General features: G+C 51.2%; 2 protein-coding genes across 7 annotated transcripts in view; one reads left to right on the top strand and one right to left on the bottom strand.

Annotated features, from left to right (window-relative positions):
• PLA2G2C (phospholipase A2 group IIC) overlaps positions 1-7,057 on the bottom strand; it is a 24,079-nt gene extending 17,022 nt beyond the window's left edge. The window contains exons 1-2 of the mRNA XM_049697189.1: positions 6,991-7,057; positions 6,696-6,821 (exon numbers count right to left, since the gene is read on the bottom strand). Coding sequence (XP_049553146.1) covers positions 6,696-6,821; positions 6,991-7,057 — 193 coding nt within the window. The remainder of the gene's footprint in view (positions 1-6,695; positions 6,822-6,990) is intronic.
• Positions 6,642-15,906, top strand: UBXN10 (UBX domain protein 10). Of its 6 annotated transcripts, none has more exons than XM_049706534.1 (3): positions 6,793-6,928; positions 7,944-8,101; positions 12,959-15,906. In XM_049706534.1, exon 3 carries the CDS (start codon positions 12,974-12,976, stop codon positions 13,814-13,816), a length of 843 nt encoding a protein of 280 aa, XP_049562491.1. In that variant the 5' UTR covers positions 6,793-6,928; positions 7,944-8,101; positions 12,959-12,973; the 3' UTR covers positions 13,817-15,906. The 6 variants fall into 6 exon arrangements, with proteins under 6 accessions (XP_033289034.1, XP_049562488.1, XP_049562491.1 ...); XM_049706539.1 differs by lacking the exon at positions 6,793-6,928 and adding an exon at positions 7,164-7,178; XM_033433143.2 differs by lacking the exons at positions 6,793-6,928; positions 7,944-8,101 and adding an exon at positions 6,642-6,777.

The following is a 15,906-nucleotide window of genomic DNA, read 5'->3' as shown; positions in this document are numbered from 1 at the left end:
AAATGAAATATTACTCAGCCATAAAAAATTAAAATTTTTGCCATTTGCAACAACATGGATGGGCCTAGAGGGTATTATGCCAGGTGAAATAAGTCATAAAAAGAAAGACAAATACCATATAATTTCACTTATATGTGGTATCTAAAAAACAAAACAAATGAACAAACAAAACAAAACAGAAACAGAGTCATAAATATGGAGAACGAACAGGTGGTCACCAGAGGGGAGGGAGGTGGAGGGTTGGATGAAAGAGGTGAAGGGCATTAAGAGATACAAACTTCCAGTTATAAAATGTCACGGGGGGCTTCCCTGGTGGCGCAGTGGTTGAGAGTCCGCCTGCCTATGCAGGGGACGCAGGTTCGTGCCCCGGTCCGGGAAGATCCCACATGCCGCGGAGCAGCTGGGCCCGTGAGCCATGGCCGCTGGGCCTGCGCGTCTGGAGCCTGTGCTCCGCAATGGGAGAGGCCACAACAGTGAGAGGCCTGCGTACCGCAAAAAAAAAAAAAAATGTCACGGGGATGTAATATACAGCACAAGGAATATAGTTGATAATACTGTAATAATTTTGAGTGGTGACAGATGGTTAATAGACTTATCTTGGTGATCGTTTCCTAATGCATTTCCTCAGTCACTCTGGTAACCCCCTGAAATTAACATGATATTGTATGCCAACTATACTTCAATAAAAAAATAAATTTAAAAAAAAAGGGCCGCCCCCTTGCGTCCTTCAGGACAGCTCTGAAAGGCCATCCCAGGTCTCCCAGAGCTCGCTGGGGGACCAGATGTGGCCTTAGCAACCGTCTCCACGTGTCAGCTTCTCCTGCTCTCCAACTTCGCCTGGTTCACATCCGCACAGGTGTCTCTCCAGGGAGCCCCCTGGCAATGCACTTCTCCATCTCAGAGTCTGTGTCCGGGGAGGCCAGTCTAAGCCTGTGCAGAATGATGAGCACTGCTCTAGTGGTTGTATACATAAATGCCTTTGAGCTCAGAGAAAGGAGCAGTGGACTCACCTCCAAAAGGACGGAGGCATTTGAGGGGGCCTTGAATGACCTTACATTTGTATTCTGCTCCTACTTCCTCCTCACTACAATCCTACCAGGCAGGACCTGTCACTTCTTCATTTGACAATTGAGAAACCAACTCAGAGAGGAGAGGTGACCTGAAACAGTTCCACACGGCTACCAAGTGGCGGGGCCAGGACTAAGCTCTGTTCCCTAACTTCAAATCCACCTCGCTGGGCTCTCTACCTAAACCTCTTGTCTGGGTGGCATTTTGAAAGTTACAGAGCCTTTTCATAGATACTGACCTCCACAGCTGTGACTTAGGCAAGACAGACATGGTTCTCTCCCTTTGAGTAATCGTTTACGGGTGCTTTGAATCGTGCTGAACCAAAGCTAAGAGCACAGGGCTAGGGGCCCAGAGACTTGATGAAGGGGGAGACGGAGGGAGGGAGGGAGGGAGGCATGACTCTTACGCCAGCCTCTAGGGCAGCAGCCAGCAAGTTGGCAGGTCCCTAGGAGTGACTCTCTCAAACCCATTACTTCATCTTACATGGGCAGTGACGAGACATTGGTTGGCTTTTCTCCCCATGGAGAAAATAAGGAGGAAAGAGCCTACAAGATCCACAAGTCAAAGGTCATTCTAGTTTGTTCACCTAGAGTCTAACTAGCACAGTGCCTGGCACAAACTAGTACTAACGGTGATGACGGTTGACATGTGTATCACGTTTATTTCACACCTGGCACAATTCTGAGCGCTTCACATAGATTTACTCTTTAAGCCCTCATATCTAGTCCTCAGCTAGATAACTCCTGTTATTATCCTCGTGTTGAAGATAAAGGAAACTAGGCACTGAGAGATGGGCAGTAATAAATATTTGAGCGGTGAATGAATGAATGAATGATCCGAGGCCTATCACGCTTCAAGTCACAGAACTAAAAACAAAACTACAATCCGTTGGGGAGCAGAACGGGGCTCAGCCTGGTGCGTGGATTATCTCCTCGAATCCTCTTTCAATCCTCCCAAAGAGGCACAGATGATCAAGCCCGGTTCACAGGTGACGGGAGAGAGACGGGCAGGGGGTAGGTAGGCTGCCCCGCAAATGGACAGAGCCAGGGTTTAGTCCAGGTGTGTCTGACTCCGAAAACAGCACCCCTAACCCCTTTGCAGTTCTCTTGTGGGTCACTGGGCCAAACCCTGTAACTGTCCAACACGCAGCTGAGAAAACAAAACCGAAGACGCCCCCGAGCGTCCAAGCCCATGGCACAATGCTCTTATTTTAGACAAAATTCTAGCAAAAGCATCACTCTTTTTCTCAGACCCAGGAGTTGAACAGAAATTAGAAAAAAGAGTGGCTGCTCTTAGCAGGAAGGCAAGGGAGAGAGAGGAATGATTAAAAGGATAACTGACCAAGCCCGTAAACCTGGGGCCAGGAGTGCAGGGCAGATGGCTCTAGCCACGTCAACAGTATTGCACCTGGAGCGTAGGTATTGACTTCCAAGCCCCGAGAAAAGGTTGCGGTGTGCAGAGATGCCACTTCCTGTCACAGCCACTGCAGCTCCCTGAGCCTCAGGGTCTTCATCTGTGAGATGGAGACAATAGTCCTGGCCCCCGACAGATTGCCGGCAAGATTCAACAAGCTCCCGACGGCAAAAGCACTTGGTCAGCGGTAGCCAAGGTGAGTTACCATGTCTGGTATGTTTTGCTGCAGAACACTGGGAAGAGTAGGCAATACATTTTTGGAAGTTTTCCAATACTATGGCGGAAATAATATTTAAGCAAAAAACAACTGCAGTATGTCAAGGGGCGAATTTCATTTTCTAGAAACTTCTCTCTTGCAGTGCCCTCGGGAAGCTGATTCATCGGGAGGCATGACTAACTGTGGCAGCCTCTTGGCCTCTTAACCAGAAGATCCACCCAGTTCACCTTCTGCTTGAAGGTTATCTGTGATCTCAATCGACATGTCTAATGGGATTGAGGACAGACAGAGTAGGACACTGGGTACAGACTCCAAAATCTACAAGTCGCTAGTTCATCAAAAAAATAAAAAAGGCCGATTGCTCTTTGGGGACAAGCTGCTAAGAAACTGAAGCTCCTGCCTTCAGCCCAGACCCAGGGGAGGGCTCATTTAGACTTCAAGCCACATACCCTTGGGGGGATACCAGCTGGCAACTTGCTGGATCTCTCATAGAAAAGCCAGCTGTGCAATCAACATCACCATCATCGTGAATTGAATTCTCATATGTACCTACCACAAAGCAGGCACGTGGTGGGCAAAGCAGGAAACTCAGACACAGGCAAGTTCCTGCCCACAAGGAGCTCATAATCTACTGAAGAAGATGTGCACCATGGGATGAGAACAATAGGTTGATGAACTTAACCCTCACCAAGCACTCACCATGCACCAGGCACTACGCTAAGACCTTTACACGTGTTATCTCATTTCACCCTCGCGACAATCCTATTCTCATCATCTCTGTTCTACAGAGGTGAAAACCGAGGTCCAGAGAAGTTAAAGCAGTTACCCAAGGTCTCCAGCTAGCGAGGGGTGGAGCTGGGATTCAAACTCAAGCCTTGACCCCAGAGGTCACGCCTGCAACCCCATGACCAGCACAATAGGCAGGTACAGGTAAAGTGCCAGGTGGGAATACTGGGGTGGGGGATGGACCTCTGGGGTACAGGGTGGGCTTTGGAATCAGCTGGACTGGGGTTCTAAAAGTGCTCTGCCAATCGTTAACTTGGGGGCCCTGAGATTCAATTGTTTTCTACAACTACATTGGCAGGGAGGAGAGTCCTGAAGATGAGAGGAGTTGACCTAGTGGGGGTCCATGGCGCCATCTTGGGCATCTTCCACTGGACCAAACGGGATCAGAGAAAGCACAGGAGGGGTGTGTGTGTCGGGGGGGGGGGTGTGGTCAGGAAAGGCCTTCAAGAAAATGGTGACTTTTAAGATGGGCCTTGAAGGATCAGTAAATTTGGATTAACTTCAAGGAAGGGAGCAGGGTCGGGCAGGCACACGCAAAGACCCTGGAGGTGAAAAGGCTGAGGGCCCATTTGGGGGACAAGCTGGCTGGAGCCCAGGAAGAGAGCTGTGGAGTCGAGAGACCCATGGCTGGGAAGGAGGTGAATCCACATTTAAGCTGGCAGGGCAGTGACCTTTGGCCACGTTTACTAGGAATCCACTTTGCATGTGTGCTGAAGACCTGGCATTAAAGGGTTCATCCTTTAAAGACATCCTCTTCAAAAAAGGCGGAGAGACAAAGGTAGCGGAGTCAGCCCTCTCTTTAAAGAGCAGGCAGGCACAGCAGTTGTCTGGCTAGCTTCCTTTCCTTCCCTTCCCTCCAGCCTCCCCCCTAGGGCTGTGCCTTCCATGGCCCCTGGGAGCAAAAGGCACATACTGCTGAAGATTAAACAGACCCTAGGCATCAGCACCGTTTCACTGTGTGCACACATGGGGACACATCCACGCACACAAACACACTCACGCACACAAATGGGGTAAGAAGCCAATCTGATTTTCCAAAAGATTGCATAATTCTTAGGTGATATTAAAATAGCTGATGAAGAATCCGCTTTAATCTTTTTTGGGTGGGCGTTGAAGGGCTGAAGAGTCTTGCTTAGATATTTCTGACAGAATCATTTACAAGAAATAAGCCTCCAGCACAGAGCTTTAAAACCTTCAGCTCCTAAAACCTCTAGCTCCTGCACCTTCTTGGGTCCTTAGATGCCTGCCTAGATGTGCAGGGTGGGTGAGGGGGTGACCCTTGCAGGAGGCCCGCCCAACCCAGGGACTCGCCAGCAGCTCCCACAGATCAGGTGCTTCTTTTCTGAGATGGGAAGAAACACCACCGCTGAAACGATCCCCTCTTTCCCAGGCCCCCAGAGAACTTCCTGTCCGTGCCAATCACGTGGCAGATAATCATGTCCAGCCTGTGCTGCTCTTCCACCCTTGGCTCCGATTGTACTGAAAGGAATCTGATTGGTAACTCCTTATGACTGTGCGACTTGTCTTCTCAGCCAATTGTGAATATCTTGCAGGAGTGTTAGAGCTGCGCTCTATCACAGTCCTGTATCCATGCATCTGGGATAGACAAGGTAGCAAACATTTTGCCATTATGCTGGGTAGTGAATCTGAATTTTTTCATCTGATGATATGGTTCTTGAATGTCTCCTAACATTATCTTCTAATAATATAGTCACTAGTTATTCCTCTGCAAATTCCAAGAGTCTAGAACAGGGCCTGGCAGACAAGTGTCCAGTTAGGACTCCTTCTGAAGCTATCTTAATTCCATCTTGGAAGAAAGCCTTCATCTATTAAGTTGGGATCTGAAGGGTAAGTGGCCATTAGGCAAAGAAAGAGGATGAGAAGTTGGGGAGCGTGGAGAAGAATCTTGTAGGCAGAGGGGACAGCAGGAGCAAGGGCCTGAAGTACGATGAGGGTGTGTACAGGTGTGACCCTGTGGCCGGGGACAGGCTTCAGGGCAGCCCTGGATCAGCGGTGAATCTCGGACAGAATCAGAGGATGGGTTCCCTCCCATCGGAACAGGAGGGAGGAAGGAAAGCAAGGAGACGAAAGTAGGCAAGTTTGTAGGTCTGAGGGCAGAAAGCTGAGAAAGTTTCCATATGATGGCTTCTATCTTCTCTCTGAGGAGGGAAGTAAGGATATCTTCTGAGCAGGAAGAGGAACGAGGAGAGGTGAGAGATTTTGGGAGAGAGGACAAGGTCTGAAATAGCCACTGGGAAGAAAGGAGTCAAAACTGGGCTGGGGAAAGTGGGAGGATTTCTGTGTAGGACTGAGCGTCCAAAGGAGGTTGGAGACCCCATGTTTCCATGACATCAATGCCTGTGGCTGGTCAAGATTTCTTCAGGACCTTGGTGTAGGTGGACTGGTTGGGGTTTCCTCAGGTGGGAGTGATGGAAAGACAGCAAGACAAGGGCACGGCTTCTTGCAAGGGAATAGTGAGGTAATGGAGCTTGAACTCAACAGGGTAGGGAAGACACAGGCTGATACGGAGAAAGCAGAAAGGCAATGGACGGGCCTCTGGAAGATGTTGAATGACAAGCGTGGTAGAAGTGGCTGGAGTTGCGGAAGAAGTCATGGTCAGGAGGGTCAAAGCAGGTGCAGATGCAGCTACAGCAAGATTTCGGATGTGGCCCGGGTGTGCTAGGCTGATAGGGAAATGAGGAGGTCAAGGAACGGGTGTCGAACGGGCGGGCTCAAACAGACACCCTAAAAGCAGCTGCTCAGATTCTAGGATTCACAAGAATCAGTCATCTCAGCAGCTGCATCTGCCAATCAGGGACACTGAGAGGGTCAGGGCCTGAGCCAAGGTCACGAAAGGGGTTTGAGGCAGGCGGGCCTGCCACCCCCAGCCTCCTGGCCAGGGCTCTCCTGCCCCTGGACGCCCTCTCCCCCAGGAGATGTGCAGCGAGGCAGGGAGGCTAGGTGAGGAAAAAAGGAGGCAGCAGAGGCCGGGCCTGAGTCCCCACCCCGTCTCCTCCCGGGGCCGAGCCCAGCCCCAACCCTACCCCCGCCCCTCCCCTCTCCCCGCCCCTCCCCCGCCCCTCCCCCGCCCCTCCCCTCCCCCGCCCCAACCCTCCCCCCGCCCCTCCCCCCGCCCCAACCCTACCCCGCCCCTCCCCCTCCCCCCAGGCCGGGCCGGTTCCGGCCAGACCGGAAGCACGTGGCCGCCCACCGGCGCGGTTGCCCGGGAGACCCAGGCTGTTTACCCGCGGGACAGTGCCCGGCGACGGCGGCGGATGGAGCGGCGCCGCTAGGTGAGCGCGGCCGGCCGCCGGCCCGCGGGTTTGTCCTCGGCCTCCTGGGGGCGTGGGAGGGGCCGGGAGAGGCCAGCCCCGAGCCCCCCGGGGCCCGTCGCCCGGGCGGACCTCCCCAGACTCGGCCCCAGGGGTGAAGCCCGGGAGACAGGTCAGGGGCCAGGAGGGAAGCGGCTGCTCCCCAGGGGCAGAGCCAGCCCGGCCAGAGCTCACCGTTGCCGGAATGGGACAGCTCCTGGGCTTTTCGGAAGCCGAGGGCCCTAGGAAACCGCTGGGCCATGCCCTCCTGGCTGGGCAGTACAGACCGAACACAGACTCCGAGGGACAAGGGGATGTCCTGTCACACGGAGACATCGGAACCAGATCTGAGCCTCCCCCCAGACCCCCGCTGTTTCACCCAGGTCAACTCGCACTTTCTAGAGGCTCTTTCTTGTCCCTCCCCCACATCCATCCTGCCGCCTAATCTTGCCTCCTTCTAGAACTAACAGTACTTGAAAAGAACTGAGCTCTTCTCCACCTACCTCTAATCCCCCCTCCCCACTGCTGCTGGAATCATGCCCAGTTCCTTTTCCAGACCTTTGATCACTTGGTGGCTTGTGGTCCAATTTCTCCACTCCCCCTTTTAAACATGGCACTCTGCGTAGGACAGTGTATTCTAATCTTTAGTCCTGGGTAGAACTGGGAATGGTACCAAAGTTTTCTCATTCTCAGGCCAACTACTATCTCCTGTTTGTTCTCCTGAGCGTTTTCATCCTCAAAGCCTCACAAGGAGGAGTGGGGATTGGCAGAGGATTGTATTAACTGACAAACGTTTTTAAAAGACCATTTCAAATGTATGCACCCTTGGTATATACCAGCAGATGATATGTGGGTAGTTATATTTTATTGCATTTATTGTAGGCTTAGGTTTGGGTTGTGAGTGAAATAGGGTGGTCTGACCCCGTGGTGGGAGGTGGGAGCCTTTGGAAAGCCGGAAGATGGCGTTAGCTTCTCCTATCCAATTCTTCTTCTTTCCAGTTGATTCGGTGAGTAATCTTAAGGAATGGGCACCTGCCCTTTTGTCAGTTCCTTGGGAACCGTTATCAATGTTTGTTTCCTGACTCCTAGCAGGCCTCTGGGGTGCAGCTATTATGTTTAAGTAAACAGGCCACTTGCCTATTCAACAGGCAGCTTGATGGAAGCCTACGCCTAGATCTTGTCAAATCACTTTGTGGTTGAGAGTCTGCCAGGCCTAGAGGTGGTGAGATGAGCTGAGCAGGGTTGATGATGGATGCAGCAGAAGCCTCCCTGGACTGAGGCGGGAAGGCAGAGTTTGAGACCCAAGGTGTGAATATAAAGACACCGTTGGCCCAGGTCCCCAAACACCTGTTTCCCCCACCTCCCCTCTCCATGTGGCAGAAGCTGGGGAGAGTTGATGTTCCCTCCATGTAACAGATGGTTCCTGCTCTCGGCAGGAGGCAGCGGGTTATGAAAGCAGGTTTGAGGGAACGGTTTTACCTGAAGGAGGTGTTAATCTCTAAATAACCATGAGTGGGCTTATAGGGATTAGTCATAATTGAGGTTTTTCTCCGAGATAGCTCGCAGTCATGTTATCTTATGACCAGGGTGTCTTGCATATGACACCCCCTGAACATGGATAATTATATAGTACCAAAAGGTATGGAAAGTGCATGCACACACTCAAGTTTTACTGTTAAAAATAATCCAGCAGGGAGCCTGTGAGAACACATGACTTTCCTCAGCAAAGTTGTTAAGGAAGAGGTTTCTAAGTTACCAAACTTACTGACAGTTAAGCCTTCCCGAGGCGTGTGTGGGAATTAGAAGCCAAGTCTGTGATAACTGGGTAGAAGCTGTGGCAAATTAACAGCCCTTCTTCGACGGGGAAGGGTGGGCAGAGAGGGGGAGCTGGTCTCCCAGTTAAGCTTCTCTTTGGCAGAACAGTTGGGCAGTTATGACCTCCCCATGCCACCCTGAGTTAAGTGCAGAGCTGCTTAATTACAAGTGAAAGACTTTGACTAAAATTAAAGGGAACCCCCCCACACACATTCTTCACAGTTGATCAGAAAATAGATTAAATTAACAAGGAGCTGGGCAGCCTTGTTTGATGCCAAGGAGAAGGCTCCCGAACTCCCAGCAGCCAGATTGAGTGTGAAAGACTAGAAGTGGGAAAATGGGAGTGTGGAAAGACACGGCCTGTGAGCAGAAGGGAGCAAACACAGAGGCCTTGCAGTCAAGAAAGAAAGGGCAGACTTCTTTTTCTTCTTTTTTTAACATCTTTATTGGAGTATAATTGCTTTACAATGGTGTGTTAGTTTCTGCTTTATAACAAAGTGAATCAGCTATATGTATACATATATCCCCATATCTCCTCCCTCTTGCATCTCCCTCCCACCCTCCCTATCCCACCCCTCTAGGTGGTCACAGAGCACCGAGCTCATCTCCCTGTGCTATGTGGCTGCTTCCCACTAGCTAGCTATTTTACATTTGGTAGTGTATATATGTCCATGCCACTCTCACTTCGTCCCAGCTTACCCTTCCCCCTCCCCGTGTCCTCAAGTCCATTCTCTACATCTGCGTCTTACTCCTGTCCTGCCCCTAGTTTCTTCAGAACCATTTTTTTTTTAAGATTCCATATATGTGTTAGCATACGGTATTTGTTTTTCTCTTTCTGACAGGGCAGACTTTGAACTGAGTAGGCCTTCAGGAATACACAGGGATACTGTGTTTTGTTTGGTTGTGGTTTTAGTGGTGAGGAAGGGGATACGCCCTAAAATTAGACAATGGTGGTAATATGCACAGAATGGGAATATTAGGGTGCAGAGCTAAGGGGCTTGAATTGCATTGCTCAGCATTGTGTGGTGAAGGTAGCTTGGAGTAAGTGAATGGGAGGTAAGTATACGATTAAAGTGTGGGATTAGGGGGAATTCCCTGGCGGTCCAGTGGTTAGGACTCCACGGTTTCACTGCCGAGGGCCCAGGTTTGATCCCTGGTCGGGGAACTAAGATCCCACAAGCCATGTGGCGTGGCCAATACATAACTAACTAACTAAATAAATAAATAAAAGTATGGGATTAGAAGGGACATATTAGAATGCATTTTTGGAGGCAGTAGCTCATTGGAGTCAACCTTCCGGCATTTCTGTGCAGTGGGCGGGGCAGGCACGGGTCCCCTGAGTCACCCAGCGGATTAGAGGTGACTGGGAGTAGGCCCGCCACGGACACCCTGGGGAAAAGCTCTGAAGCAACAGGTAAGACTTTTGGACCTAAAACAATCGGAAGCACTAAATAAACAGAAAACAAAAACCAAAAGCAGAAAAATGAAGCCTTTACTGTGTGCCAAGCCTGGTTTTTACGGCCTTACCTATGATGTTTCGTATTACTGTCCTCATGTTGCAGATAAAGAGACTGATGTTTAGAGGTAGTTAAATGATGTTTTCAAGGTCATATAGCTAATTCTATAGACGAGGAAAGCAATGTATGAGAAAGGTAGAATGACTGTCCCGTGGTCATCCAGCTAGCTCTGGGTAGGGCCTGAAATAGAACCTAGGTCTCACGACACCTCCCAAACGTGCTGCTTACTGGGGAGGCTCTGGGGAGCTACCAGAAGGTCTTTCGAGGGCTGGGAGAGGGCTGGTCAGGCTGCAGGTGGAGAGAGCCGCAGTCGCAGTGGTGGTCAGGATTCAGAGGAGGCAGGGAGCCCAACACGTTGCAGCGTCCTGGGAAGGATGTAACCAGGGACTGGGAAGAAAAGGTGATCAGAAGCGTGTTAGCGAAGGTGCTGTGAAGACGGCGAGGACAGGGGAGGGGGCCTGACTTGGCAGTTCCAGGCCCGCAAGAGAAACACGCCTCCCACCGTGCTTCAGGACGTGCACTCGTGCACACCCCCAAATACAGGGTGTGGGAGGTCCAAACACAGGGGCCCTCAAAGTGTTGACAAGGTGGTTGGGAAGAAGAAATGTCAGCAGCTAACGAAGAGACTGAATGTGACCAGTGCTGGGGGAGAGGCCAAGTCTGGTCCTGGAGAACAGGACTGGGTGTCACAGACCTGGATTCTCTTTCAGCCTCTGCCGCCAGCTGACTTGGTGGCCTGGGGCATTTACTCTGCTTTTCTGGCTCACACATCTGTAGAATTAGCATGTGGCCGGAGGCCCCTTTGGAGCTGGCCTAGGACGGGGTTTGGTGAACCGTGGCCCACAGGCCAGATCACACCACTGTGTGTGGCTCATGAGCTAACAATAGCTTTTACACTTTTAATGGTTGGAAAAAATAAAAAGAAGAAGATTTTGTGCCGCATGAAAACGATATGAAATTCAAATGCCAGTGTCCGTAAAGGCAGTTCTCTTGGGACAAAGCCACACCCGTTCATTTACACACTGTCTATGGCGGCGTTCACACCACAAGGGCAGAGATGAGTCGTTGTGACAGACTGTGGCCACGAAGCCGGAAATATTTACTCTCTGGCCATTTACGGAAAGGGATTGCCAACCCTGGTCTAGAAGCCGAGTGCCCCCCCGTGAGATCTGGCCAGTGGGTGGACCGGCAGTGGGGTCTCCTTCTCCTCTCCCCCAGCCTGATGACAAAGTGAGGGCAGCAGAGGGATGTTGCATGAAGTGACTTGCACAGAGCCACCTAGCGAGGTTGAATGAAAAGCCAGTAGAAAGGAAAATGAAGTATGGAGGGGGAACGGGGAAAATGGGCATGGCAGAGGGTGGTGATTCCCCAGTGAATACGGGGCGGGAGCCCCCCTGCCACCTGTGGCAGGAAGCTCAAGCTCTCAGCTCTTTTTTTTTATCATCTTTATTGGAGTATAATTGCTTTACAATGGTGTGTTAGTTTCGGCTGTGTAACAAAGTGAATCAGCTATACGTATACATATATCCCCATATCCCCTCCCTCTTGTGTCTCCCTCCCACCCTCCCTATCCCACCCCTCTAGGTGGACACAAAGCACCGAGCTGATCTCCCTGTGCTATGCGGCTGCTTCCCACTAGCTAGCTATTTTACATTTGGTAGTGTATATATGTCCGTGCCACTCTCTCACTTCATCCCAGCTTACCCTTCCCCCTCCCCGTGTCCTCAAGTCCATTCTCTAGTAGGTCTGTGTCTTTATTCCCGTCCTGCCCCTAGGTTCTTCATAACCTTTTTTTCTTTTTTTCAGATTCCATATGTGGCACATATATACAATGGAATATTAGCCATAAAAAGAAGTGAAATTGAGTTATTTGTAGTGAGGTGGATGGACCTAGAGTCTGTCATACAGAGTGAAGTAAGTCAGAAAGAGAAAAACAAATACCGTCTGCTAACACATATATATATAGCTCTCAGCTCTTGAGCGAAGCTGAGCTTGGATTCCCTGCTGGGTAACTGAACAGGGATGCTTTCTCTCTTCTGAGCAAAGGCAGCCACGGTAACGCTCTCTTCTGGGCCTCCAGGTCTGTGGACAGTGTGGGGCGGAGCACCCCACCCTGGGAGCCAGCAGATTCCGCCCTCAGGACTGGACCCTGGCTCTTCCCTCACCTGGGACACTCTCCCCCTAGAGCAAGGGTGGGCAAACCACAGCCTGTGGGCCAAATGGGGCCCACCCCTGTCCTTGTACATAAAGTTGCCTGGGAACACAGGGAACACAGCCGCAGTCCCTTGCTTACGTATTGTCTGTGGCTGTTCTTGTGCTACAGGGGCAGGGGTGAGTGGTTGGATCAGAGACCACGTGGCTCCCACAGCCAAAACCATTGAGAGAAACAGTTAGCTGAGCCCTGCTCTCGATTGCAACAGGGCTTATTCCTTCTCATCAATCTGGTCTCTCAGGTTAAAGCCCTCCCAACCCCCTGTAAGAATAAGAATTAGTCACTCGCTGGTGCAATACTTTATTTTCCTCATAGCAGTTAGTGGTCGTTGAAAACATCTATTTACTTGTGGATTTAACACCAGCCTCTTCTCACTATAATAATTTAAGTTGCAAGGACTTTGGTTCACTGATATATTCCAATGCCTGGAATGAAGGAATGAATGAATTGCAGCTGGTGCCCTTCTCCAGATGCCAGAAATCCAGAGAGAAGCTCCTCTGCACACCCCCTCCCGCCCCCATTGTGGCCGGTCCTTATTCTGGATCCTGGGAAGTGAATGGCTCAGGTCCAGAAGTCCTAGAACATTTAACCCACAGCCCCCTCTCTTTTGCTTCCTTAGGGGTCTTGAGGAGCAATGGCCACAGAAGCCCCTGTGAACATAGCCCCCCCTGAATGCAGTACTGTTGTCAGCACAGCAGCTGACAGCTTCATTTGGCGGCCAGACTCACTAAACATGCGCGTCACGAGGCCCAAGTCCGCCAAGGGACGTCCTCGGCCAAGTCTGCATAAGCCCGCAGGCACGGAGGGATGCTGCAGCCTCACGCCATCTTCACCTCCAGCCATTCCCTGCGAGTCGCCGAGCAGCCAGAAACCGGGAGCCTGCACACCCAAATCTCCGAATCCGGGAGCCCCCGAGGAGATCCCGGAGCTGCTGCAGCAGGTGCCCATAGGGGCATCCTCTTCCCTCAATAAATACCCAGTCCTTCCTTCCATCAACAGGAAGACCCTGGAGGAGGGGGCCCTGGAAACAGTTGCTAAAAAGGCTGGTTCCCTGCAGCTGAGCAGCACCCAGGCTCTTTACCAAGCGGAGACCCGCACCGTGAAGACGAGTGAAGAAGATTCCCGAGCTCAGCCTTGTTCCCCGGAGAGGAAATTCATTGTGGGGGCCAAGAGACAAAGCTCCTACAGGGCCAGAGACCTGGAGGAACCGTCGGATCAAGAGCCTAGGCTGCTGCTTGCCGTCAGATCACCATCCGGACGGAGGTTTGTCCACCATTTCCGGCCAACTGATGACTTATACACCGTTGTCGCCGTGGCCGAACACAAGAACAAGGCCACCTACCGACACCGCAGCCTTGAAACGATGGAGGTGCCCAGGAGACACTTCTCTGACCTCACCAAGTCTCTGCAGGAGTGCGGAATCCTCCACAAGTCGGTGCTGGGCATCTCACAGGAAGCTGGGGAGGGATGGCCCTGAGTCCGCAGCCACCCAGCTGGGGTCCTGGGTCTCTGAGCAAGAGCATGCTCGGGCGCCACGGCCTCCCAGGCAGCTTGGTTCCAAGTGCCATGTGAATCTGGTGCGGCTGTGACACTCACCCTCAGAGCATCTTCTTTGACGCGGTGAAATCTACGCAGGCGCCAAATGCGTTAAGAGGATTCTCTTCCGGTTGTTGAATTCTCTCCACCACGGCAGTGAACTGGCAAGTGACCAAGGCTGTTCCTGGAACAGCTGTGACCAGGCCTTCTCCTCTTCTCCTTGGGTCCTTTCTGAAGCACCTGCTTACCTTTACAATGAACTTGCACTCCCTTGAAGCCAATGGTTTGCCTTTCTGTATTTGATGCAGGATTAAACACTTCCCAGAGAGGATTCTGGTCTGGTACATAACCAGGGTTCAGGAAATACTGCACTGGCATTTGTGTTTCTTGCAAGCATCTCTAGGAAGCGGGCGCTTGACCCTATTTTGGGAGCAGCCCCTTTGCCAAGCTCGGTGGCTCGAGTTTCTCGGGGATTACCGTTTGTGTGAAGTGGTTTCAGAGGAAAGAATAGGTCTTCAGCTAATACAAATCCCCCAATACACCAACATTTCGGAAGGAGCCCCAGAGCTGGAGAGTGAATCCCTTCCATAAGCAGGGATTAGCCAGGAGCTACTTTATTTTTAATAGAGACTGACGAGGTTTACAATTTTTGGTAGCTACTCTCTGCACAAAATTTTCCCCAAACTGAGAAAAGCCAGTGTAATCTTACGTCCTTTGCTTTTGTCAGTGGTGGCATCTTTTGTTTTTAAATGGCACTAACCTGCAAGTCTGCACAAGCTTGTAGGAAGGGCCCCCTTGGCTTATCTGGGTGTGGATACATTGTTTTATCCCCCAGTTTCAGGGTCTCCCCTACTACTCCAAACACGGACGCTCCCTTGAGACGACAGGGGTGCGCCCATGTTCTGATTTAGAATCCCCCGGAGGAAGAGGGCGCCTCGGTTTGGTGTCGCTTTGCTGTGCCTACGCTGAGACCATGTGCCCAAATAAATGTCTGGTCGATCAGCATGACACCCGTAGCTGTGTGGCGGACCCCGGAGTCTTGCTTTTCCAGCTCTGAAATGGTGACATGGAAATTTTCCAAAGTTCCCTCGTGTTGTAAGCTCAGCAAGGCTCCCACATCTCACCTGGATCCCCTTTATGGCCAAATCACCGTTCAGAGTGGAGAACACCTGTCCTCCCAGAGCCCAGCCATCACAAAGCCCTGAGTACTGATACACACCCCTACTTGCTAGGTACACAGAGAAGGCAGGACTTCTAGAAGCATAGCAACGAGTGCATCTCGTGCATAGGTAAGGCCTGTGGTTGGAAATGTTACTCCCAGCAAATTGATACTTGGCCCTGGAGATGAACACCAACATCCTTTCCTCTGAAGAAGGCTCGACTTGTCCTAACCGCATCCCACACCACCCAGATCGTTCCAGAATAGGTTATTTTGGAATGTTTTGCAAAATTTCTTAATGCCATTTGGTCAGCCGCTCCTCTGACTGCAAAGGTCAGCTGGGGCTGGTGGCGCCTTGGGCAGGCCCAGGCCACTGGCCGCATCCCCCAGCTGCTGACCACGCGGAAGGGCCTGGTGACTCGAGCCCGGTACGCACAGTCCAGGGATTTCGCCTCCCACCCAGGACTCGAGCACGGAACTCTGCCTCTGATCTAGGAGGCTGGGGGAAGAGACTCCCACATTTTATTCTTACCACCTACTCTGTGGTAAGAATAAAATCCCACCCACCTGGGACTTGGTACTTTCTCCAGGCAGGAAATCTTTAGAAAAATTGCAGTGAAATGGAGCATGCTTGGAGGAGTTGGAACGTTCTGCGCTTAGGGGTTTGCTACTGCTGTTTAGCTTAGAATTTTGGGGGTAGTGGGAACAAAATGGAAGGCATAAAGCATAGGAATATTTTAGGATATTTGGGGATATGTGAACAAAGCTAGATTTGAAACACATGTTTTGTTTCAAATAAACTTTTTCTGCGGGGACAAAAGATGACAATACTAATAATAAAAACCGATTTGCGTGAAACTGAGTCAGTGGAG

This window comes from Orcinus orca, chromosome 1, assembly GCF_937001465.1.
Source record: "Orcinus orca chromosome 1, mOrcOrc1.1, whole genome shotgun sequence".
NCBI classification, from domain to species: Eukaryota; Metazoa; Chordata; class Mammalia; order Artiodactyla; family Delphinidae; genus Orcinus; species Orcinus orca.
The sequence above is the reverse complement of the archived record's forward strand: the minus strand, read 5'-3'. Positions and strand labels throughout refer to the sequence as shown.

Coding starts and splice junctions, on each gene's coding strand:
- UBXN10 (XM_033433143.2), top strand. CDS start 12,974: ATGGCCACAGAAGCCCCTGTGAACATAGCCCCCCCTGAATGCAGTACT.